The following is a 27,959-nucleotide window of genomic DNA, read 5'->3' as shown; positions in this document are numbered from 1 at the left end:
TTTAGTATCATCTTCGGTAAGTAAACATGACAATAGGATATTTCCAAGAAGATTGATACCATTTACAACACTTTATTTTCTTCTTAACAGAGAGAAATCTAAGCTTCAGTAACCATACCCTCTCTAAAGATGGAATCTCTAACCACAGTTCTTGATGAAATCGAAGAAAAGTTGCTGTCTTGTCCAATTTGCATTCAACCTTTGAAAGAACCCAAGGTGTTACCGTGTCTTCATAGATATTGTAGTGACTGTTTAGAATCGTATATTAAACAACGACAAGGAGAACTAGAATGCGCTGTATGTCGGGATTTATTCTCAATCCCACCAGAAGGATTTAAAACAGATTATGCAGTTAAAAATTTTGTCGAGGACGTACATAGAAAGAGAAGTGAGATTACTGACGTTGTTAAACGTGATTACATTGGTTGCGTAAACCATAGTTTTGAAAGGAACGGACACCTCTGCCAAGCTTGCTATATGTGGCATCAAAACAAGAGTGTATCCAAAGAACCACCACTGAGAGAGATTAGTCTCAAGGTAAATGGTATAACTCATGTCCAGCATGTTGCATCTGACTGCGTTATAAACGACATTCGAATTCTTGCTGAAAAGGAAAGGATGATACTAAAAAAGAAACTGAGAGTATCGATCGAAAAAAGGAAATCATTTAACAATATGTCATTTGTGGATGAATTAATAAAGGGAAATGATGCATACAAGAAAATATTGTGCTACCAATATGCATGCTTACGACTAAAGATACAAGATGAAATTGTCAAATTTGACGTAGCTCTAGAGGAACTTGAAACGGTTATCGCTGAATTTCGTCACTATGCTTATCCAAAAACTGACATATCATTAGTGATGATGGGTGTTTTGTTCGTTAACCTAGAAGAGAGTATGCAACTAGGCCTCAAGAATAAGGATAAACTCGTTAAAAAGCTTAGGGCTTTACAAGATACATACAAGGAATGTGAGAAACGTGTGGAACAGAACCAGGAGCATGAAATTTTGAATGATGTACGCGCAAGAGCTTACGAAGTAATCAAGAGATACAACGAACTTGAAAGATCAGCATCAGAAATCATTAAGTCTAAAAACGACTGGTCAGTTGTAGAGGATTTTCCTGATGTATGTAAGTCATTGGACAACTTGGATGAGGACATGGGAAAGATATGCATCAAGATACAGAACGAAATACTACTTAAATTCAAGATTTATCATTTAGGGACTTACCACAGTGAAAATCAGATTAAATTGGTCACTGATAGTCTCGCAGAATATTATCGGACGGTTCTACCTCCAATTAACAAAAAAACATTAGATTGGAATTTCATATTTTTGATTTTTTTGGTTGTAGCGAAGTTTATAAAGATTTGTAGCTTGACGAAGCAATATTTCACACTTCCAATTCCTGCCTACCATGAAACATAATTCACTCCCTACTTTACACTGGTACACGTTCTATGATCATGTGGTATACCTTCTAGAAAACAGCACAACAACTCCTCGATTTGTCAATAAATATCTTGTGTCACATTTACATCAAGCCTAGATTTGAAAGGAGACACAAGCCCTACCATCATTATTAGTCTATATGTTTCAGCGATAACTGTCATGAATAACGCCCTAACACAGCTGAAAAACCTCTCTATTCCATTTGGGAGTTACCTGTGACTAAATGTTTCTTCTCACCCAATGCAGAAGACTTGATCAATAGTCATCCTGCTTTCGTGTTTGCTGTAATTATTACAAGATCGGTTTTGAATAATGTTGATTTGTAAAATGTTGAACGTTTTAACATGAACTTATCGTTTTTAGTGTCAACACTATTGACATTCTAGCTTCAAAAATGCAATGAAAAGGCAAAATGAAAGCAAAAGGTTCAGGTCCTAGTGGCACTATGGCACCACTTATTTACAAAATGGCAGCTTCCAGAAACTATTTTTGGGTTCGATGAAAATCGTAAACTATGCATTCATGATGGAGTGTGTGTATGTGCGTTTGTAACGCCCAGTCGTAAACACGATATCTCTCAAGAAGGGAGGGTCGGACCAATTTCATATTTGGTGTGTAGAAGTACCACACTGAGTACAAGAACCCAGGTGTAGTTCAACGTTCATTTGGGGTCATCAAAGGTCAAATTTTGAAAACCTTGTTAACATCAACTCAATATTAGAAGCTTGGGTAGATCTCATACTTGTTATGAAGGTGCAAAACATTGAGTAACAAGAAGCGTAGTGTATTTTTTTGTGGATTTCAAAGGTCATTTGGGGTCACCATGGGTCAAATTGTGAAAAACTTGTATACACGATATCTCAAAAAGGTATGCTTGGGCAGATATCATGTATATGAACCACATTAATTAAAAGAAGCATAAAGATTTTGGTGGAGATCAAAGGTCATTTGAAGTTAACAAACACCAAACAATTTTTGCATTCTGTTTATACTCAATTATCGTTTAGACAGTGCCAGATTTTTCTTATTCATGCCATCTTTGGGAGGTTGTGCAAGTGAGACAATAAACAGTTTAATAGGAATAAGAGGTATGTTATTAATATGGTTTTAAGTCATCATGAAAATATTTTGAAGATGCTATAATAGTGTTATGACATTCTGACAAAAGTCAGCGATATTTTTATCAAATAAACGGCATTTCCCTGCAGATTGTTGTGTTGACTTGAGATGAACGGGGCTTTGCTACATATTTTCCATTTTTAAGTTTCTTCGATGCCTTCCTTTAAACGTTTTCTAAACATTTTTACATTTGTGGAAACTATTCCATAACAATTTTAGTAATTTATTTAAACGTATTTTATGTTTAATATGATATCTACAAAATTTTATAAATAACTTTCACAATGACATTTTTAAAACATTTCTACGCCCTTCTCAAAATGTTATAAAAACGTTATGTCTTTGCTGGGATACTCCTGAAATGACATGTCCGTTGCGGAAAGTAAGTTAATGTTTGGTAGGTTGTATTTTAACCAGCAGTATCGGTCTCGCAATGCCTTATGTAGATTATATGATTTAACCTCAACTGTATATAACCATCTTATCTTAGGTTCAAATACATTGAAAGTAAATCTTCAGAGATTGCCAGACTTTTTGATTTAGCTTGATTGTATAATTTTACCTTCATCATTGAGTCTGTATGTGGTCCTTATTTCAGGTTTTCCTTAAAACGAGCAGTCTTCTTAGTATTGGGGTTTGCTTTATCATTAAATTTATTCGTATTTTAACAAATTCAGCAAACACCATTAGATTATCCAGTGAGGTCGGCAAAACTATTTCCTTTTTATGATTTCATTCCGAAGCGCTGTTCATAGCAATTAACCTAATTGCAAAGAAACACGTGTCCTTCGATTTGGTTTTACAGTTCATTTTCAGCTGATTTATTCTCTTTATATCTTCCTAAGAGATGAAAGAGAATTGAATACAATGAAATATAGCCTACATACAAACATCGAATAACATATCGATTTGGTTACTGTCCAGAAAAGTGTTTATGCCAAAAGTAGAAAAGAGGAGAAGAGAACGTTATTATAAGCCACGACAACAAACGGCAATAACCTCTCGGCACAACGTATGAAAGCAAACACCAGAAGAAAAAAACCCTTACAGCTGACATAATATTTAGCACTAAAAGGGGCGAGAGTTTTGATGCCCATTGTCATAAGGTTTATAAATGTTTATCCTTTCACTGTCGAAACATTCAAGCAAACAGCCTGATTCGCGGTCCAATTAGTTTTCCATTATTACAAAACGTGCAAATTCTTGCCCTGAAAACACATGTTTCTATGACGGCCGTTCACTTTGGGAGATCTACATTTACTAAGACGGAAACAAGAAAGAATTTACCTGGCTTCATGGAGGCGGGTGGTATTTTTCTAATTGTAATACCCTTCACATATCCTATAAGGTTTACACTGAGAGCTGTTATTGACTTGAGCATGTATGATTTGATCTGAAACAAACGTCCATTGTCAGCCAGTTTGTACTAACAGTATATCGCCACTGCAATTGTTATGAATTTGATTGGGATAGATGGGGTTTTTCCAACTTATGGGCATGCCTGTTTTATCAGGGTTTCTTTCAATCCGGCTTATCCATGTTGATTTGTAGGTTAGCTTTATCTTACGAATGTTTACATCATTCCTGCAAGGCATATATTATCATTACTGTTAATAAATTGATCTTAGTATTCAATAACTCAGCTCTCAATAAGCCTGGCAATCTTGTACCTTCCAAGCTCGACGTAAGTCACACAATTGTTGTTCCTTACTTAAGAAACATGTTTGCAAAAGTGGAAAACTTACTCACCTCTCTAACGTACAGTAACACTGGAAGACTATACTTGATAAAATAGTTGGAGCAGCAGTTAATCAAATAGCCTCGTTTCAAGTGATAAGACTTAGTTAGCAGACTGAAGAGAGCTAGCTTATTGTTATGCGAATTAAAAGCAGGTATGTATCATAATATATAGAATCGATAGTATTTATCACCAAAAAAGGTAAATATACATACAAGTGTCACAGTAGACTTGAGCATCGTTAAGAGTCCATTTTAAGTCTGGCTCGTTCTCAGCTAAGTCAAATGCATCTTCAGCGTACAAACAGAGTGAAAAGTCTAAGAATAGACTTCGACGTCACCATTGCTATGATGTTCACGGATTGCGCCCGATAAGCTGCCTAACCATGCCTAACCATAATACTATTACTTTATAAACCTGAAAAAGTCGTTTAAGTCAATAGCAAAATAGAATTGGCACCAACATTAATAAAATGCGGATCATCCACCCATGTTAAGAGCTTTGCTCGGAGAATGTTTAAACAATGTTACATTGATTACATTACCTTTAATGTAACTGATAACCAATTTCCAGAGTAAAGTCATGTCAAATACATTGAAAGCTTTTTTTGTAGTCAATAAAAATACAATATTTACGTTTTCATTGACTTGTGTATAGTAGTCATTAATAGAATGAGCAGAATGTTCTTTGTCAACTCAAGTGTTCTTTACTAAACCCCACATGTTCGTCCCCTAACAGTCATGAACATTCTAGATAATCTTTAATTCGGTTGTGTAGAATCTAAGTAAAAAATTTACCAAGAGAGCTCAGTAAAGTAAATGCCTCCCTCTATCACTTTCAACCTTATCTGGTAACACCTTCCCTTTATAAATTGGAAGTCACAGCTTTTAATCTGTAAGCAAAATAACCGTGTAAAACATGACAAGGATTAGGAGACTTACTGCACCTCAAAAATGCGTCGCCAATAAAGCCCGTCCTGTGGGCTTGATTATTTTTGAAGTCTTTTCACTTGGTGCAAAACTTCTCACATGTCAGTTAAGTCTTTATTTAGGATTGTTATTAATTCCTGTGCAGCGTGGAGCTGGCCAACATTACACCACTGATATGTAACTATCTGTGACTGTATCTGCGTTGTTTAACTAACATACCAATGCCCCCTAAAAAAATGCCCCCCCCCAAAAAAAAAATATATATATATACACAAAACATCTGCTCTACAAAATAGTATTGAAAAAAACAATACGATAAACACGAGGCTCAATCATTACAATCATGACAGCAAAGTAGACACAAAGCAATGGCAATATATTCAATTATTAAGACAATGTAAATTCCTATTCGCCAATCATACTAAAACTTTGCTTCTTCGTGGTCAGTCCCTTAATTTGATATGATCCACAACAAAAATGATCGCCAACATACACATGGGCAAAAAAAAGTAAGAAATATAAACATCCAAGGTCCTATACCCTCAGTTTGAATTGTGTAACATGTGTACATTGTGAAACACCGGTTTGGCAGAATCTGGCAGTGTTCGCAGCCGTTTTTGGATAAAACATTTGAGCTCACGGAGACGAGAGTTTGCTCTAAGCATGACCATTTGGCATGGATTTTCATTAAACTGCTTTACACAATAATAATCTTTGAACATTTTGTTAGGTTCCAGGTTCAGCCGTGTGTCTAAAAATATCAAGTTTTGTGCAATTACTTCATGCATATATTGTTGGATCCTGTTTGTTCCAATCATGGTGCCAATACTACCCCAACACCTCATAACTGGCCTATATGATAACCGGTTGTAAGTTCGTACGCTATCCACTTTCGTTTCAGTGTTATCCGCCGTCAAACAACAGTAGGCCTACACCTTTTCCCTTTGCTCGCCGCTGTACCTCAACTATACCCACCAACATTTAGGGTAATGTTTAGGTTCACTTACCCCAGTATTCTTCGCTTGCTCCGGACAGGAGGTCGCATCGATCTTGCTGTTATATATACTCCACGGAACGGTATACTATGGACGGTGGGTGTTGAGGCGCGACCATGGGTAGGCCTAGCTATGAGAATACAGCCAGCCTAACGGGCAACGCAAAGTTCACCGGCAAAACTTTTCCACTGTCCGCCGTATAATCCATTAGAAGATGGTCCTTACATTAAAAACACGAGCTAAATCTTTGCGAGCACGATAGAACGATATAATAATTAAATTAAATATTAAAACGTACTATATACTAAGCTGGCTACTAGCTCACGTGCAAGTATCAATAAGTCATAACAACTGGTAGCGCGCCAAACTCAACTGCAAGGTTCAAACCTTGGAAATCAAAACTTTCCCATGGTTAAAGGTGGCGATGCATAAATGACTAGAAAATACTGTTCCTCTGAATAAACAGGCAATGTAATATGAACATGAGCGTTAACTCCGGCAAAAATGTATCGCGTAGAAATTCCTCATAGAAATGAGAGTTTTTCGGCAAAGCATACATATGTATAGAGACTTCAAGTCGGAGATGACAAAACACCATGGATGTGTGTGCTCTACTGATCTATTTTCTCCCTTGCATTTTCACATGCAGTAACCAGGAATGTGTGACTACACATCCCTGGAAGTAAGCCCATTAGGCCTACTTAGTATAGGCTTATCAGGTGCGTATCCAGGGGGGGGGGCGTTGGGGGCGCGCGCCCCCCGGGTAAGAAAAAGAGGGGAGAAAAAAAGAGAAGAAAAAAGGAAAAAAGGGGGAAAAAAAGGAGGAGGAGAGGAAGGAAGGGAAAAGAAAATGAAGAAAGAGAGAAAAAAGGAGAAAAGGAGGGAGTAAAAGAAAAACGCGAAGACATCGGGAAGAGAAAGAGGAACAGTGACATCATTACAGCGCTGAAGGGTAGCCAGTGACGGATCAATGATTTCGTAAATGTGTGACTCACCCTACCCCTTACACCGACAACTCCATTTTTTTGACGTTTCCAATTTCCTCTCTCACTAATGATCTATATATATACTATATATGGTCTATCATAATGCGTGTGTAGAATTGTGCTATGAAACCAACTGTGGCTGGTCTCGAACTCGACAGCGTCGTCGGGGAACATGACGATTTTTGGGATGGGGCGACCGCCCGCCCCCCCCCCCCATTCAGCATTTTTTTAAATGACATCGCTAAGTAATTTCAAAATAGAAAGTGCTTAGATGCAACTTACAAGGCCTGGGAAGTGTCATTTCCAGCGATCTGGGAGACAATTTTTGGCCAAAATTTGCTTGTACGCTTCGCGCTAACAAATTGTTTGAATTTGTAACGCAAACAGCAGATATCACATCATATCAGTGAGCATGAAAATGGCGTTCCAGGATGAAAAGCCTCAAAACTGTCCGACTTGCCTGAAAAAAATAACCAAAAATTTTCGCGCGCGCTCAACGTGTTAATGTCAATATCATATAAGCAAGCATCGGTTATTACATCGCATGCCATCATGTACCGTACGTTCCGTTAAAATTGCGCAGTATACCGCGGGATGCTCATGTAAACAACGACATGTCTCATGTAAATGTATAAAAAGCATGGAGGTCCAATTATGTCAAAACTCTCTTTTACATTAGTAATGGCGAATTAGGGGCTGCACCCCCGCCGCGCAGTTGCGGAGCGTCCATACGGTCATGGGGGCGGATGCCCCCCTGACGGACTCAAATGGACTACTGGCGCCCTTTTCAGCTCTTTACCCCTTTTTACTTATTCTACATTATTGACTTTTTAATTGCGCTCTCATCTACTTATTGACATTTGTCACATTTTGTTGGTGTAATTTGGCGATGACACCTTATTCTTCGTTTATCTGCAAATTAACTAGGCCCGGAAAGGGTCATTTCCGGCGATCCAAGGAGTATCTTTACTCAAAAATTTTCTGTACGCTACGCGCCAACCAGTGGTGGCGCTACGCTTAGATAGTGTCGAAAGCGCCCCTACAGACCATTTTCGCCCCTCCTGACCAATACCCCTAGCTCCGCCACTGCCGCCGCGCCTCCTACGCCTATGTGTGTAGTGTTCGGTTTCGGAAATATCTGCTATTTTTTCATTTCCTTCAACCAAGTTTTATAATAGCCGTTATAAGAGGTTTTAATATTTGTGCACCAATAAATTAACTGTGTCTGAAGTTTCGAAAATTTCTGACCAACATTCTGCATCACACTTCCCTCTACTCGTGCAATTTTGACCGGTCTGTTAGGGGTTGAAGGAAGTTTTTCTATATTGGTTGTCCATAGATGAAATTTTGTACAACATTATGGGTATGTTTTGAAGTGAGTTTATTCACGAGAAATGTGAATTTTGGATTCTGAACAAATATGGGGCTTAAAACCTTGAAAAGTGGGGCTGACGGGTATTGTGGGCCGCGACGTAGAATCACCTACAAAAGCAAAGACCCACAGGAGATGCGATCAGGTCGAACATGATGTGTGCCGGGTTGACAATCTTCAAAAAGGTTATGGATGGAAACAAAAAATATTAGGAAATACTTGGTTCTCAGGCAAAAAGTGTACATCTGGTTGGTCACTTCAAGCCCGAGAAGTGCCGTTTCCGGTGATCTGGGGGGTATCAAAACCAGAAATTTTCTTGTACGCTGCGCGCCAACCGATGGTGGCGCTCCGCTTAGATAGTAATTCGCGCCCCCCGGGTTTGAAAATCCTGGATACGCGCCTGCTTATACAGATTACACTTATCATTATCTTTAACATAGAGTTAGAATATCTTAAGGATTCCAATAGGATAATATTTACTGTACAAAGCATACTTAATATCTGTTATAGGCTTACTTAAGAGTACATACAGTGTTATTCCAAGAAGTGATTCCTACACACGTATATGCAACAACAAAAACACACACACTTGCTGCATATCCACTACCAAAACTATAGCTGCAATGATAAGGCTAACAAACAAGACCACCTCCTCACATACTACAACAATCGTTCCCGAAGCGTGCAACCTCGTGGAATGCGAAAACTCTTTTATGCAAATTAGCAGTCCGTTAGAAGAAGAAAACATCTTAGTGCTTTGTAGCGCGAATCGGGTAAAATGAGTCGCTATAAACTATCTGTTCGGTAACCACAATATATTGAATGTATATATATGAGACTGATTATCAACGGCGAAAGTATATAGAAGAGAATCAACGTTCAGTATTCGCATTTACAAATAGCTCAATAATAATGGTGGTATTATGATGATTTTTATGATAATGGCCGACTCTGATGAGAACGTATGATAACTACTGTAGATATAACCAAATAGAAAAATAGTTAAATCAGAGCTTTCAATCAAGTGTGTCCATTGACTTTGCAAACTTAATTAAGTTGCATACGGAAGGCAAATGTAGATGCTAGTGTCAGTATGTCTTCTAAAAGAGTGGACTATGTGACAAGCGTCTGCCAGGGAGTGGCAGAATAACATAAATTCTGCTCGTTATTGTGAAAGTACATCGATTCACTCAGTCGCTCATATGTTATCTATTTTATCTGATATTGTTTGATACTATTGATCCAATCGTTTCCTGGTAGTTGCCATTAAATGATTACGATGTTCCAACCATCTTACGTATTTAAAAATCAGAACTACAATGCACATGAATATTTGTCAACAGAGTACAGTACAAGGGCTGTCAGGGCAATTTCAACTTAACCCGACATGTTTTTATGTATAACATTGACATCAAGGGGAGGAATAGTGAAATTTTTTGAGCTCACAAACAAAGTATTGCCTCATCCCTTCCAATCGTTACACAACTACAGCAGTCTATTAAGCAAACAGAAGTATTTCGTTTTAAATAGCATCTTTTCGTATCGATTAAAAAAACACCTGGATATTGATAGTAAAAAAACACAAATCATTTATTTTATCTATTTCCAGCCTCATCGACAGAAGCCTGCTTATACATTTGTCTAGTTTTAAGAGTGCTTCATCGTGTTTTGCTTGAAGTTCCAGGGCCGTTGTAACATTATGAATTTAAGCACATTTGTATGTAAGTTCACTGCTAGTTCATATATCACAATTGATCGATCAAATCGTAACAAAATCTGAGTAATGTGTTATATTTGTAAATGCAACCGACAGCTATAAACTTATGGAGGAAAAGGGGATCATATGACTGATATTATTCGAAACAATAAGCATTTGGAACATAGTTCACTCATTTTCTGCAATATACAATAGAGGCTGCAAATTACAGAAGAGAAATACCTCCAACTAGAATATTTACTTTATATACTAACGTACTGCGAATTGATCTAACAGGGACTTTAATGGAAATATAGAGTTACCTACTGAGTTGTGAATTAAGAAGAATTAAGAGATAAAGAACTTACAATAATACCAGAATTTAAGAGATAAAGATGTTTTAATCGTTAACTATAGCCTTACATTTGATGTATATTTATCTACTTTAACATGATAACACTCTATATATTTGTTTTATTTCATTTTGTTCCTATGCTCCTTTTATATTTTACTATCCCACAGGGTTTTGTTTGTTTTGTTTTCCTTTTAAGTTTTATATCTACTGTTGTTTTATTCTTCCGCTTCTCTTGTTGTCTGTATTTCTGCTAGCTGCTCTTTTACAGCCTTTCATTTGCTTCTTTTATTTGTTAATCTGCCTGTCTTAACTTTCCTTTTTTTGGTATTTACAACAATTCTTTTTATTTGTCTTTCCCTCGGGGGAAGATAAGCTCTGGCTAACCGAGTCACCCTCAATTAAATTAGGTTTTAACTAAGTATGGTTGACCTATGTTACTATCTTGCCTAGGTAAACTCTACCTTACTCCATAAAAATGCACCATATTGATGGTCAATGGTATCATATGATTGATTGATGTTACTATCTTGACTAGATAAACCCTACCTTACTCCAGGAGATGCATCATATTGGTGGTCAATGATATCATATGGTTGATTGATGTAAGTATTTTAACTAGGTAAACCCTACCTTACCCCAGGAGATGCACCATATTGGTGGTCAATGGTATCATAGTGGCAGATGTACCTGCTCTATCATCTTTTCGCTTAAATATCTTTGAAATGTGACATATAATTATGGAATGTTTGCTTTACCTGTCAATGTTCTCTCTATTTTAAATTTCGTCAAAAAGCAAGATAGTTTGGTAGAAATATTGCTTTTCTTTGTAGATAATATTTCAACATAAGAAATAAATTAATGCCATGATTGACTCTGCTGTGGCCGGAACGTATTGAATTTCATAAAGTATCACCGAATAAAAAAAAAGGTTTATCTTCGCCATACGAAAAGTTCGGATGATCTGGTTTTCACTTAATGATGCAGAAATTCTCCAGTAATATTGATAATTGATAAACTTCATCCACCGGAACATTAATTTCAGTCTCTCGAAAGAATGCAAACTGTGGCTGTTAAGATGATCTATCGGACAATTGTTTTCCAGTTTATGAACACCTACGTAAGTCCCCCCCCCCCCAATAAGGAACCTCTTGGTCCTTTTTGGCTTCCAGCACTAGCCCATCTTCGAATAAAGAAAAAAATGGTGAATGTTTGTCGGAGACAAAGGCAAGGTGGGGGGGGGGGGTGGGAGGGCGGGTAGTATACGAATCAGGTACATATTATTGAGAGAAGCATACAATTCACTCACTCAGATTTTGTTCTGTACTTTGCGACACCTCAAAGAAGATTCAGAAGATTTCTCTCGACTTGAGCATATTTTCATTTTTATTGAGAAATATCCAATGTTGTACTGTTGATTCAGCTACATTAATAATAAAAAAACACACAATGACATCCTGTATTTGATTCCCAAAACACAGCACTTCCCTCATCTGCCACAAACCAGTTTTATATTTCATCCTTTTTTCGACTAAAGTCATAATTTAAAAGCAAACTTTTCTTGTTAAGAAATCCCCTTCCGGTGATCTTTACTGAGCATTACCAAAGTATTACTCAAATATAAGATTGCCATTAATAAGACATCCTTCCAAACTTGATCCACCCTCCCCGCCCCGCTCTCCTTTAACTAAATGAGAAATTCCAATTCAATCTAGAAAGTTTTTTCGCTGAGATACTTTCACACAATTATCATTAAGTAAAAAAATATATTCCTCTGGTAACTGAAGTGACGTCAACCTTTTTGAACTACATTGTTGTGGGGTACGTGTGGGATCGTAAAAATTGAAACTAACAGTGATGAAAACCAAACGGCTGTTTACAAGCCTACAACAAACAAATCTGTTTAATAAACCATCGAAAAGCTTATATGCTAGTAGGCTCGATTACTGTATTTTAAAGATGGTTGTATTTACAAAGTATTACTTCACATGGAACTGAATCTGATGATGCACAACTAAATATTGAATAGGGTAAAAAAAAAAACTACAACCGAGGATAGAAAGTAGAGCCACTGACTTAATCCCAAAGGAGAGTATTTGAAGCGCTTGCAACCATGGGTTGTTATATCAGGACAAATTTCTTCAATTTGTAAACATATTAACGACTTCTAACAACTTGGAGAGATTGATAATAGCTGACTTACAATTTCTCTTCTTTCATGAATTTCAATCATAAAAATTGGCAGCTTAAAACAAAAAAGAGAAGGTCAAGTAAAATCGAACAAAACGGGAACTAAGTGGTGAAACTATAACGCAAAGCTGACACCATCCCTAGAAATAAAAACGAAGCAAATTATATACAAATAATTCCTTTTAAGGTTTCTTTTCTTCAAATACCATCAGAGCAAAGGAAAGCTTAAAACCAAAATCTACAAATGTAAAACATCAAATTTCTACATTTTCGTTTCTTAAAAGTCTAGTATGAAGTTGAAGTAATAAAAATGGATGGTATGGACGCTCTAATAAAACGGACAATTGGTTGAGACATTTAAGTTGATGGGTTGTCTTTAGGTATTAAGTACACGGGATGGTCGCTATTCACAATCTGTAGGGGAAGTGTTGCTCGTTGTGGTAAACTTACTTATATTGACTTTCCAGTCAGTTTTGTTGTTTATAACCTACTGAATGCACTCATCGATAAGCAACTGGTTGCCTTCCACTGAATTCCAAGACGGGGGCACATAGGTTCAAACAGATGATTACGTTGTTTACAAGTTTTAAAAGTTTAACGAAAATGTCAGCCTATACCTGGATACCCATATGCACAGTACGGTAGGATAGTCACATATGCTATGAAAGCGATAAAACGTTCGTGTAATCTCAGGTTCAGTTTGTGTAACTAATTGGCAGGAACCTTATGATGTAGAACAGCCAGCTCGGTTGGTAAGTCTTAATACGCTGTCAGAAAATTATGAAAGAGTATGGATGTGTCTATAATACTACTGGCATTGTCTATGGATTGTCTAAAGTGGATGTATGTGTGCGTGCATACAGAACATTATAAAAAAGTAACAACATTTATCAAATTCTCTGATAACACAAGTCTTTGCAATACACAACGCATAGAAACCACTTTCATTATTCTTTCCCAATAACTACTCTAGAGTGTGCAGAATAGGTGTATGTAGTGGACCACAAAAATGCAGAATAGTTCTATGTAGTGGATCACAAAAATGCAGAATAGTTCTATGAAGGGTACCATACAACTGAGGGTTAAAATGTGTTACGTTCTGTTGTCAGTGCATTGATGTCTCAATAAAATAACTGTGTTATGTTATGGACTTAGCAACGTCAATATACAGAACATTTAAAGTTTGCAAAGGACATAAATCCCGTAGCTTTCAGTTAACTTGTACAATGTAGTCAAGAATAATGTACCAGTGCAGCAAGCAATTAGACAGAAAAACATATATCTGTAAGTGTCAAAATAAAATTCCTTGTGTCACTGAAGCCGTTTATACAGAAACGATATTGTAAAACGGTCGGACTTCTTCAAAGTTTTGACGAGTGGGTGGGCAATGACGAATGATTGCAATATCATGTGAGGGCGTTTGCCGTTACTCTGCATTATCCCGCGCATGATTATTCCACGAACTTCCGTGTACTTGTGATGATGGATATCATACACGGACAACACTAACACAGATCTACTCTCACCTCGTATGTGTGTACGGTTGCCACACATATGCGGGTGAAAATTGTATGCAAATAAACAGACTCTATGAATGTAGGTGTGGTTTGTGATGGGTTTTATTGTACACGCATTGGTGTGAACAAACATTGCTAGTTTGGTTCTCACAAGATTAAAACATTCAACGAGTATCATCATAGCCTTCCTTATTTCTATAGTTTATAGCTGGTGTAATAACGTGCTAACTTCTACACAACCTCGAGAAAGTAAGTTCTATTTTCTATTTTTACTAAGAATTAGACTTATGTGTCATATTATTTTTTTTAACTAGCTGTGTAAGTCGATTAACGAAGTTTTCAACTACTTGGTCGAATCTACAACCACTGTGGCTTACGGCAGTATCTTTTTTTTTTGTGTATATCTTATATTACCCTGGAGCTATACAACCACAGTGCCGTTCAGAACCAAATGTATATGTGTAACGTATGTCTTTTTTTTCAACAGCTGCATGATATCTAGGCTGTATATTGTGTCTAACAGTCTAAGGTTTGTGTGTGGGTATATGATTGGTTGCATTCAGTGTTAAAACAGTACAGTCTTATTCGTGAACCACCATGTACTGTGATGACTGCCCGCAGAAGGGAAAAGGGTGCGTTCTCCATATAACCGTGCACTGTTTTTCCTGAACGTTACACCATTTCCTTCATACAACCCTTGCAATCAGTTTCTCAAAACAGTTTCTTTTGCCGCGTGGTCGATATTTCTATATATATATATATATATATATATATATATATATATATATATTCCCACAAATTTAGTAGGCAGGTGCAAGGTAGTTCCACATCCACATTATTTGAATGATATATTTTTTGCATCTGCAATCTGTGTCACATAATGGGTGAGAAAGGCCTTCTGTGTAAACATTCTCGTTCAGATTAAACAAAGGCCTATTTATATTATTGGGTTACCGAGATCGATACCAAACACGATGAAGAAATCGAGAGACAGATGATAAATAATACATTTCATGATATCGAAATGCGCATGTCTCTACTCACTACCCTCATTTCATTGCTAATAATTTGTATGAACGATGTCACGTCACTCGAATCAAATATGTCTCAATTAGGAAATTTTAACGTTCACTTCAACATTTGTGGACTTACATTAAAGAACTTGTGAATATCACACATTTGGAATTTTCTGTTGTAATAAAGGAGAACCAAACCTATGCATTAACGTATTTCAACTTGAAAGAGATACTTGTGGTGAACAATTCCCGCAAATAAAAAAAGTATTATTTGTGCGACATGGCAGTATTGTGGTTTCTTAACACTATAGAGGCACCGGTGCGAGATTTCTCTTTCTTGTCATTTGATTTTTTGTTGTTGTTGTACGTGTTAGTACATTCTTTGCTAACGATCTTCATAAAAAGTAGTTATTTCTAATTTTATGCTTGTTACATTTCCTGACAATAACTTTAATAGCAATACTGTGGTGCACAGACAAAACGAAGCCCCAAACCCCACCGTGGCATTGTAATTACATTCCGCTGATATCGACTTCCTTTCAGAAATGTATTGCAGCTTTAAATTCGCTGAAGCAGTACAAAACATTTCTGAGAAAACTGCAGTTTAAGTCTACAGGACTTCCACCAGGAATTAGAATACTTCCAGAAAAATCTACTTCCTTATGGTAACGTGTGCTTGTGCATTAAAGTTGCTATGAGAGAACAAGAATCATCTCCAAATAACAAGGTTAGTTTGGATTGATTTTCCTTAAAATTAGATTCCAGCAAAATTGGACACTTGTTTACAAGTTTATACTTTTAAAGTCAGTTTGCCATTGTGTGCAACAGGGAACTTGACCACGTGTGCTCTTGACTTGTATACAGAGATGGTGACTGTTGTATTGCAAGATGAGCATGATGTGTGCTGCTTAGACTTAAAATTTGCTAACAAATGACCGTAAAGCTATTTTTAAGCCACTCTCATCCTTGAAGAGATTAAATCAGATCTTCAACCTAAGAAATCACCTCATGCCATTTGAAATAAATACCTCTCTATTATTTTATCCATAGGCACTTCGACAGTTGCACAGTTGTGATACATGCTTATATTAATATGAATTTGACCTGGCCCTGACTACGACACTAAAATTGACAAATTGAATCACGATAGGGGTTTATGCAAATAAACTATCATACAGTGACAACCCTGAAGGACATAGAATGCTACTTGGAAGTAGTACACAACTTTTAAAAAGATAACATGTAAATTGGAAGATTAGCATGTATTGCACTGCAGACGTATCCATGTAACTGTTGTTTTTAGCAAATGCACCAACGAATAGTCAAATATTAACAAATTTATAAGTGGAATCTACAGTCGACTATTTACGCGGCATGATCGAGTTCTTGGCAATTTGATCATCTTTGAAGATATCAAAATTTCCCTTTTCTAAATTTCTGTTGTTGGCCATTTTGTATCTGGTGTTCCTGGCTAACAATAAGAAATGTTTGGCGATTTCACTGTGTAAGGACCGAATTAACTGCAATGCTTTAATAATCCAAGGAGTATTTAACCGCTTTGCCAACTAACTTACACAAAGATGGAATCTATAAACACAGTTCTTAATGAAATCGGAGAAAATTTCCTGTCTTGTCCAATTTGCATTCAACATTTGAAAGAACCAAAGGTTTTACCGTGTCTTCATCGATATTGTAGTGACTGTTTAGAATCCTTCATTAAACAACAACAACAACAACAACAACAAGGAGAACTACAATGCGCTGTATGCCGAGAGTTTTTCACGATACCTTCCGAAGGATTTAAAACCGATTACTTCATTAAAAGCTTAGTTGAGCATGTTACATTAGAAAAACCTGAGATTAATATCGATTTACATAACTGTGTCAGGTGTGACAAACATCGAACAGCAGTAGCCTATTGTTTTGATCGGAAGGGATACCTTTGTGAAAACTGCTACTATCGTCATCTCAAGGTGACGAACAGCTCAGGCAGTTGCTCAAGCTTTGCTGGTTTGAAAGAAATTATTCAAGAGGTGCAGATGAAGAGTGAATGTTTTACATTTTCATATGCGTCCGCCATAAACAAAGTTGATATTTTAGCAGTAGAAGAAAGAAAACGCCTTGCTAAAAATTCTAGAGCATTAAAATTGTGCGAGAAATATATTGTAAAGATGCCTGGAAAGAAAGCAGTCTTAGAAAGAGTTGATGCATTGGTTAAGAATTGCTTGGAAACAACACTGGAGAAGTTGAAATGTCAAGTAAGATTGATAGAAGACGATGTTGAAATATATAATCAACAACTCTTTCGCATCGGAAGAATCATTCAAAGAGTTGAAGAAATCTTGGGGATCTGGAATCATGTGGATGTCCTAAACGAATTACAAGAGGTCCGGAGAGTAGGTGGACAGAATAAAGAGCGTCTTATGAAACTGATCAGAGACTTGCAGATGAAACGCGAAGAGGCCATGACCCGTTTGGGTAAACAAAAGTCGAGCACAAAAAAGGAGGTCACGAAACTTGCCAAAATTTCCACAAGGCTTAGAGCGAGGTATGACAAATTGAACAAACTTTCATCCAACATTCTCGAGTCTTGGAACAATTGGATGGCCGTAAAGCATATTCCTGATTTATGTGCGTCGATAGATCACTTGGAAGAAGACATAAAGGACACATTTTTAAAATTGGAATTCGGTGTTTTATGTAGCATCAAAAGTCAGGAGATTCCAGTTTACATCAGTTTAAACAATCACAAATTGATTAGTAATATGTGTGACAAGTATGAACGAGAAAGAAATCGAACAGTGATACGTTGTGTTTTGTGGATTTGTTTTATGATTTTCGTTTGTGTTCATTGGAAGTACTTGTCTCTGAAGTTTGTGTAAAGCTCCTGATGCATACATATAAATACTCAATGCCATGAAATTATCACATCTTAGCCTACAAATCTTCTTTGGCCAGACGTATAGGTGATTTGTTTCTAAATAAAGATGTAGAAGATAGTGACCTTTTTAATTTTATATTACATCTTTAATATTTGACAGAAAGGTAAGAATTTAGTTATTTCAAATTTCTGGTTTTATTGTACTTTAAGGTAATCATATGTTCAATTATGCAACTTTCAATACCAGAACCTGCTTATGTGGGACCCACATTACTGCTAAAGGCAAATGATAAATCCTAAACATGACTGGTTTGGATATTTATGAGTGACGAGATTACATGTCTCCCCTCTTGTACAACAAGAAAACAAAAAAAGCCAAAGGCTATTGTATCCAATAACTTGCGATTTTGATGAATTGAAAATGAATGAATTGCATGTGCTCGCAGAATCTGATAGAATATTGTCTGTCGTCTGAGTAAAGAAAATGGATATTTTAAAGCTCGTTTTAAATTAAAAACGATTCATTAAAAAAGACATTTTTGTACAAGAGTCATCTGCATCGTGAACATGACCAGCGTAGCTGTTCCTTTCACACTATTCACCCACGCATGTTGTTGAATATTCGTAAAGCCATGCCTGAACATGTATACCACATGTGTCTGTTTGGAGAACCGTGGATTTGATTATAAAAGTTGTCCGTAATACATACATCAAGGCATTGCTTTTGAATAATTCCAGACTCTTACTTCCTTACTGACTCCTGCAACATACCTTTGTTATATGGCTTTGATGCTAAACAGTGTCTCATTGGGTAGTGTAATGGAGAGAACAGAGGTATCACATTTATTTCCGGTTGTCGTTTCCAGGAAGGGCTCTAAATACGCTACACCTGTTGGCGAATCTTCCGAAAAGTCAACCATTAATGTCAATAAAAGGGTGGGTAAATCCCGACAGGATCTGTTATGGGAGATAAAGATAGTTTGTCGTGGAGTAAGAGATACTTAGCTTGTTGCATTGTATTGTCTTTGACCTTTCTGTATCTATAGGTGAATAAATCCTGGTTCTATCCTTAGTCTTCTCATTTCTCGCTCCGTTATTGTCTGAGTCTGCCCGCGCTGCATTCCGGTATTCCACGTATATTCCTTTCGGAGATTCAAGACGTCACGGAACAGTAGCAACAAATGTCTCCTCCAATTGATTTTTCTCTGAGTTCCCGAATTCCTGCTTTGACCTAGAGTTGTCCATACATTTTATTTTTCTTATACAATATATTAACCACTCCGAATATAGAGGGTGAATTTGTAACTCATCAGTCTTTTTTGTGTTTAGTATCACCTTCGGCGGTTTGTCATCTACATCACCTTTATTGAGAGTTAAACATAAGAATAGGATATTTAAAAGAAGATGGAAACCATTTACTACACTTTATTTTCTTCTTAACAGAGAGAATCTTACCTTCAGTAACCACACCCTATCCAAGGATGGAATCTTTAACCACAGTTCTTGATGAAATCGAAGACAAGCTGCTGTCTTGTCCAATTTGCATTCAACCTTTGAAAGAACCCAAGGTGTTACCATGTCTTCATAGATATTGCAGTGACTGTTTAGAATCGTATATTAAACGGGCACAAGTAGAACTAGAATGCGCTGTATGTCGGGAATTATTCACAATCCCACCAGAAGGATTTAAAACAGATTATGCAGTTAAAAATATTGTCGAGGACGTACATAGAAAGAGAAGTGAGATTACTGACGTTGTTAAACATGATTACATTGGTTGCGTAAACCATAGTTTTGAAAGGAACGGACACCTCTGCCAAGCTTGCTATATGTGGCATCAAAACAAGAGTGTAACCAAAGAACCACCACTGAGAGAGATTAGTCTCAAGGTAAATGGTATAATTCATGTCCAGCGTGTTGCATCTGACTGCGTTATTAACGACATTCGAACTCTTGCGGAAAAGGAAAGGATGATACTACGAAAGAAACTGGAAGTAGCGATCGGAAAAAGGAAATCATTTTATCATATAAAATCTGCAGATAAATTAATCAAAGGAAATGATGCATACAAGAGAATCTTGTCCTACCAATATAACTGTTTACGACAAATGATACAAGATGAAATTGTCAAATTTGACGTAGCTCTAGAGGAACTTGAAACGATTATCTCATTTCATAAAGGTAACCAGTGGCACGCAAAGATGCTCACAAATTTGACCAAGAGTATGCAATTAGGCCACGAGAATAAACGTCAACTCATTGAGAGGCTTTTGGTTGTAAACGAAAATTATGAAGATTGTAAGAAATGTGTAGAACAGAACCAGGAGCATGAAATTTTAAATGATCTACGCGCAAGAGCTTACGAAGTAATCAAGAGATACGACGAACTTGAAAAATCAGCATCAGAAATCATTAAGTCTAAAGACGACTGGACAGTTGTAGAGGATTTTCCTGAAGTATGTAAGTCATTGGACAACTTGGATGGGGAAATGGGAAAGATATGCAACAAGTTACAGAACAAAATACTATTAAAACTCAAGATTTGTCATTTAGGGACTTACCACAGTGAAAATAAGATTAAATTGGTCACTGATAGTCTCGCAGAATATCATCGGACGGTTCTACCTCCAATTAACAAAAAAACATTTGATTGGAATTTAATATTTTTGATTTTTTTGGTTGTAGCGAAGTTTATAAAGATTTGTAGCTTGATTAAGCAATATTTCACACTTCCAATTCCTGCCTTCCATGAAACATAATTCACTCCCTACTTTACACTGGTACACGTTCTATGATCATGTGGTATACCTTCTAGAAAACAGCACAACAACTCCTCGACATTGTCAATATGTATCGTGTGTCACATTTACATCAAGCTTAGACTTGACAGGAGACACAAACCCCACCATCATTATTAGCCTATATATAATAGCGATAACTGTCTGAATAACGCTCCAACACAACTAAGAAACACTCTTTATTCCATTTGGGAGATACCATTGATTAAATGTTTCTTCTCACCCAAGGCCGAAGACTTGATTAATAGTCACCCTGCTTTCGTGTTTGCTGTAATTATTACAATGAGTATTTTCCATACTTTAGATCGGTTTTGAATAATGTTGATTTGTAAAATATTGAACGTTTTAACATGAACTTATCGGTTTCAGTGTCAAAACTATTGACATTCTAACTTGAAAGTATACGATGAAAAAGCAAAGAGAAAGCAAAAGGTTTCAAGTCCTAGTGGCACTTGGCAACACTTATTTACAAAATGGCAGCTTCCAGAAACTATGTTTGGTTTTGATGATATACGTAACCTATGCATTTATGATGGCGTATATGTGTCCCAGTCGTAAACACGATATCTCTTAAGAAGGGAAGGTCGGACCAATATCATTTCTTGGTGTGTACAAGTAGCACACTGAGTACAAGAAGCCCGGTGTAGTTCAACGTTCATTCGGGGTCATCAGAGGTCAAATTTTGAAGACCTTTTTAATATGATATCTCGATATTAGAAGCTTGGGCGTATCTCATACTTGTTATGAAGGTGCGTAACACTGAGTAACAAGAAGCGTAGTGTTTTTTGTTGTTGTGGATTTCAATGGTCATTTGGGGTCACAAGGAGTCAAATTGTGAAAAACTTGTATACATGATATGTCAAGAAGGTAATCTTGGGCAGATCTCTTATTTAATATGTATATGAACCACATTGAGTACAAGAAGCATATCGATTTTGGTGCAGGTCAAAGGTCATTTGCAGTCAACAAACGCCAAACATTTTTGCATTATGTTTATACTCAATTATCATCCAGACAGAACCAGATTTTTCTTTTTCATGCCATCTTTGGGAGGTTATGTAAGTGAAACGATAAAAAGTTTAATGGGAATAAGAGTTATGTTATTAATATGGTTTTAAGTCATCATGAAAACATTTTGATGATGCTACAATAGTGTTATAACATACTGACAAAAATCAGCGATATTTTGATCAAATGAAAGGTTTTCCCCTGCAGGTAGCTGTGTTGAATTGAAATGAACGGAGTTTTGCTACATATTTTCCATTTTACGCTTTTTCGATGCCTTCCTCTAAACGTTCTCAAAACATTTTTACATTTGTGGAAACTATTTTATAAAAAAATGTTACGATATTTTTTTAAACGTTTTTATGTTTAATATGATATCTACAAAATATTATAAATAACTTTTACAATGATATTTTTTTAAACATTTCTACGCCCTTCTCAAAATGTTATAAAAACGTTATGTGTTTGCTAGGATACTCCTAGAAATGACATTTTCGTTGCGGAAAGTAAGTTAGTGTTTGGTAGGTTGTATTTTAACCAGCAGTATCGGTCTCGCATTGCTTTATGTAGATTATATGATTAATCTCAACTTTATATAACCATCTTATCTTAAGTTCAAATACATTGAAAGTAAATCTTCAGAGATTGCCATACTCTTTGATTTAGCTTGATTGTATAATTTCAACTGCATGGAGACTGTTCATGGTCCTTATTTCATGTTTTGTTCTCACGTGTTGGGGTTTGCTTTGTCATTAAATTTATTCGTCTTTAAACAAATTCAGCAAACACCATTTGATTATCGAGTGAAGTCGGCAAATCTATTTCCTTTTTATAACTTCCATTCCGAAGCGCTGTGCATAGCAATAAACCTAATTGCAAAGAAACACGTGTCCTTCGATTTGGTTTTACAGTTCATTTTCAGCTGATTTATTCTCTTTATATCCTCCTTAGCGATGAATGAGAATTGAATACAATGAAATATAGCCTACATACAATACATCAAATAACATATCGAATTGGTTACTGTCCAGAAAAGTGTTTATGCCAAAAGTAGAAAAGAGGAGAAGAGAACGTTAGTACAGTATACGCCACGACAACAAACGGCAATAACCTCTCGGTACAACGCATGAAAGTAAACACCAGAAAAAAACCCCCCTTAAAACTGACATAATATTTAGCACTAAAAGAGAGGAGAGAGTTTTGTTGCCCAGTATCATAAGGTTTATAAATGTTCATCCTTTCACTGTCGAAACATTCAAGCAAACAGCCTGATTCGCGGCCCAATTAGTTTTCCATTATTACTTAACGTGCACATTCTTGCCCTGAAAATACATGTTTCCATGTCGGCCGTTTACTTTGGGAGATACTGCGTTTACTAAGACGGAAACAAGAAAGATTTTACCTGGCTTAATGGAGGCGGGTGGTATTTTTCTAATTGTAATACCCTCTTACATATCATATAAGGTTTACAATGAGAGTTGTTATTGAGTTGAGCATGTATGATTTAATCTGAAACAAACGTCCATTGTCAGCCACTTTGTACTAACAGTATATATATAGCCACGGCAATTGTCATGAATTTGATTTGGATAGATGGGGTTATTCTAAATTAAGGGCATGCCTGTTTCCTCAGGATTTCTTTCAATCCGGTTTATCCATGTTGATTTGAAGGTTTGCTTTATCTTAGTAATGTTTACATCATACCTGCAAGGCATATATTATCATTACTGTTAATAAATTTGACCTTAGTATTCAATAACTCGGCTCTCAATAAGCCTAGCAATCTTGTACCTTCCAAGCTCGGCGTAAGTCATTCAATTGTTTTCCTTACTTAAGAAACATGTTTGCAAAAGTGGAAAGCTTATTCACCTCTCTAACATACAGTAACACTGGGAAGACTACAACTGATAAAATAGTTGGAGCAGCAGTTAACCAAATAGCCTCGTTTCAAGTGATAAGACTGAGTAAGTAGACTGAAGAGAGCTATCTTATATTGTTATAAGAATTGAAAGCATCACCGAGGTATGTATCATAATATATAGAGTCGATTGTTTTTATCACACAAAAAGGTCAATATACGAACAATGTGTCACAGTAGAATTGAACATCGTTAAGAGTCCATTTTAAGTCTGGCTCGTTCTCAGCTAAGTCAAATGCATCTTCAGCGTACAAACAGAGTGAAATGTCTAAGAATAGACTTCGACGTCACCATTGCTAAGATGTTCACGGATTGCGCCTGATAAGCTGCCTAACCATGCCTAACCATAATACTATTACTTTATAAACCTGACAAAGTCGTTTAAGTCAATAGCAAAATAGAATTGGCACCAACATTAATAAAATTCGGATCATCAACCCATGTTAAGAGCTTGGCTTGACTTGGAGAATGTTTAAACTATGTAACATTGATTACATTACCTTTAATGTAACTGATAACCAATTTCCAGAGTAAAGTCGTGTCAAATACATTGACAGCTTTTTTTTGTAGTCAATAAAAATACAATATACGTTTTCATTGACTTGTGTATAGTAGTCATTAATAGAATGAGCAGAATGTTCTCTGTCAACTCAAGTGATCTTTACTAAACCCCACATGTTCGTCCTCTAACAGTCATGAACATAGATAATATTTAATTCGGTTGTGTAGAATCTAAGTTAACAATTTACCAAGAGAGCTCAGTAAAGTAAATGCCTCCCTCTATGCCTGTCAACCTTATCAGGTTACACCTTCTTTTTATAAATTGGATGAATAAGTCGCAGCTTTCAATCTGCAGGCAAAATAACCGAGAACATAACCGTGTAAAACATGACAAGGATTAGGCGAGACTTACTGCACCTCAAAAATGCGTCGCCAATAAAGCCCGTCCTGTGGGCTTTATTATTTTTGAAGTCTTTTCAGTTGGTGCAAAACTTCTCACATGTCAGCTAAGTCTTCATTTAGGATGGTTATTAATTCCTCTGCAGCGTGGAGCTGGTCAATATTACACCACTGATATGTAACTATAAAAATGTAACTATAAAAATATATATATACACAATACATCTGCTCTACAAAATAGTATTGAAAAAAACAATATGATAAACACGAGGCTCAATCATTACAATCATGACAGCAAAGGAGACACAAAGCAATGACACTGTGATATAGATATTCAATTATTAAGACAATGTAAATTCCTATTCGCCAATTATACCAGAACTTTGCTTCTTCGTGGTCAGTCCCTTAATTTTATATGATCCACAACAAAAATGATCACCAGCATACTCATAGGCAAATAAAAAGTAAGAAATCTGAACATCCAAGGTCCTATACCCACAGTTTGAATTGTGTAATTTGTTTAATTTTTGAAACACCAGTTTTGCAGAATCTGGCAGTGTTCGCAGCCATTTTCGGATAAAACATTTGAGCTCACGGAGACGAGAGTTTGTTCTAAGCATGACTATATGGCAAGGATTTCCATTAAACTGCTTTCACAATAATACTCTGTGAACATTTTGTTAGGTTCCAGGTTCAGCCTTGTGTCTAACAATATCAAGTTTTTTGCAATTAATTCATGCATATATTCTTGGTTCCTGTTTGTTCCAATCAGGATGCCAATACTACCCCAACACCTCATAACTGGCCTATATGATAACCGGGTGTAAGATCGTACGCTATCCACTTTCGTTTCAGTGTAATCCGCCGTCAAACAACAGTAGGCCTACACCTTTTCCCTTTGCGCGCCGCTGTACCTCAACTAAACCCACCAACATTTAGGGTAATGTTTAGGCTCACTTACCCTAGTATTCTTCGCTTGTTCCGGACAGGAGGTCGCATCGATCTTGCTGCTATATACACTCCATGGAACGGTGGTATACTATGGGCGGTGAGGGTTGAGGCGCGACCCGGGGTAGGCCTAGATGTGAGACTACAGCCGGCCATAATAAAAGGGCAACGCAAAGTTCACCGGCAAAACGTTTCCACTGTCCGCCGTATAATCCAGTAGAAGATGGTCTTTACAAAAATACACGAGCTAAATCTTTGCGAGCACGATAGAACGATATAATTATTAAACTAAATAATAAAACGTACTATATACTAAACTGGCTACCTCGAGTGCAAGTATCAATAAGTCAACTGGCAGCGCACCTAACTCAACTGCAAGGTTCAAACCTTGGTAATCAAAACTTTCCCAAGGTAAACGGTGGCGATGCATAAATGACTAGAAAAAAGTGTTCCTCTGAATAAACAGGTGATATAATATGAACGTAAGCGTTAACTCCAGCAAAAATGTATCGCGTAGAAAGTCCTCCGAGAATTGAATTGAGGGTTTATTTCGGCAAAGCGTACATGTGTATAGAGACTTCAAGACGGAGATGACAAAACTCCATGGATGTGTGTGCTTTACTGATCTATTTTCTCATCTTGAATCTTCACAAGCCGACAGCAGACCAGGAATGTGTGACTACACATCCCTGGAAGTAAGCCCATTAGGCCTACTTAGTATAGGCTTATACAGATTACACTTAACATAGAGTTACAATATCTTAAGGATTCCATTAGGATAGGATTGACTGTAAAAAGAATACAATAACTGTTATAGGTGTACTTAAGAGTACATGCAGTGTTATTCAAGAAGTGATTCCTACACACGTATATGAAGAAAAACACACACTTGCTGCATATGCACTACCAAAACTATAGCTGCAATGATAACGCTAGCAAACAACACCACCTCCCTACATAATACAACCAACGTTCACGAAGCGCGTAGCCTCGTGGAATGCAAAAACTCTTTTATGCAAATGAGCAGTCCGTTATAAGAAGAAAACATCTTAGTGCTTTGGAACGCGAATAGGGTTAAATGAGTCGCTACAAACTATCTGTTCGGTAACGACAATATATTGAATGTACATGAGACTGATTATCAACGTTCAGTATTCGCATTTAGATATACCAATAGCTCGATAATGGTGATATTATGATGATAATGGCCGACTTTGATGAGAACGTATGATAACTACTGTTAATATAACCAAATAGAAAAATAGTTAAATCAGAGCTTTCAATCAAGTGTGTCCATTGACTTTTTGCAAACTTAATTAAGTTGCATACGGAAGGCAAATGTAGATGCTAGTGTCAGTATGTCTTCTAAAAGAATGGAAATGTGACAATTAGCGTCTGCCAGGGAGTGGCAAAATAACATAAATTCTGCTGGTTATTGTGAAAGTACATCGATTCACTCAGTCGCTCATATGTTATCTATTTTATCTGATATTGTTTGATACTATTGATCCAATTGTTTCCTGGTAGTTGCCATTAAATGATTACGATATTTCCAACCATCATACGTATTTAAAAATCAGAACTATAATGAACATGAACATTTGTCAACAGAGTACAGTACAAGGGAAATTTCAACTTAACCCGACATGTTATTATGTATAACATTGACATCAAGGGGAGGAATAGTGAATTTGTTTGAGCTCACAAACAAAGTATTGCCTCATCCCTTCCAATCGTTACACAACTACAGCAGTCTATTAAGCAAACAGAAGTATTTCGTTTTAAATAGCATCTTTTCTTATCGATTCAAAAAACACCTGGATATTGATAGTAAAAAACACAAATCATTTATTTTATCGAAGCTCTCTCTTTTCTTATCTATTTCCAGCCTCATCAACAGCAGCCTGCTTATACATTTGTCTATTTATAAGAGTGATTTTCTATCGTGTTTTGCTTGAAGTTTCAGCGATGTTGTAACATTATGAATTTAAGCACATTTGTATGTAAGTTTCACTGCTGGTGCATATATCACAATTGATCGATCACATCGTAACAAAATCTGAGTAATTTCTTATATTTGTAAATGTAACCGACAACAATAAAATTATGGAGGGAAAGGGGATCATATGACTCTATACTTA

General features: G+C 36.5%; 1 protein-coding gene across 6 annotated transcripts in view; it reads left to right on the top strand.

Moving 5' to 3' along the window:
* Positions 1 to 27,959, top strand: part of LOC139969537 (E3 ubiquitin-protein ligase TRIM56-like) — a 49,489-nt gene extending 21,530 nt beyond the window's left edge. The window contains exons 1-3 of one of the 6 annotated variants that reach the window (XM_071974616.1): positions 12,173 to 14,601; positions 15,912 to 16,095; positions 16,419 to 19,719. In XM_071974616.1, the coding sequence (XP_071830717.1) occupies positions 16,949 to 18,250 (1,302 nt within the window). In that variant the 5' untranslated portion in view covers positions 12,173 to 14,601; positions 15,912 to 16,095; positions 16,419 to 16,948 and the 3' untranslated portion in view covers positions 18,251 to 19,719. Of the gene's footprint in view, positions 1 to 90; positions 3,805 to 12,172; positions 14,602 to 15,911 lie in introns of those variants that run through there. The other 5 variants (XM_071974618.1, XM_071974620.1, XM_071974619.1 and 2 more) reach the window with 5 other exon arrangements.

This window comes from Apostichopus japonicus, chromosome 7 (genome assembly GCF_037975245.1).
Source record: "Apostichopus japonicus isolate 1M-3 chromosome 7, ASM3797524v1, whole genome shotgun sequence".
NCBI classification, from domain to species: domain Eukaryota; kingdom Metazoa; phylum Echinodermata; class Holothuroidea; order Aspidochirotida; family Stichopodidae; genus Apostichopus; species Apostichopus japonicus.
This window is presented reverse-complemented; position numbering and strand designations above follow the sequence as displayed.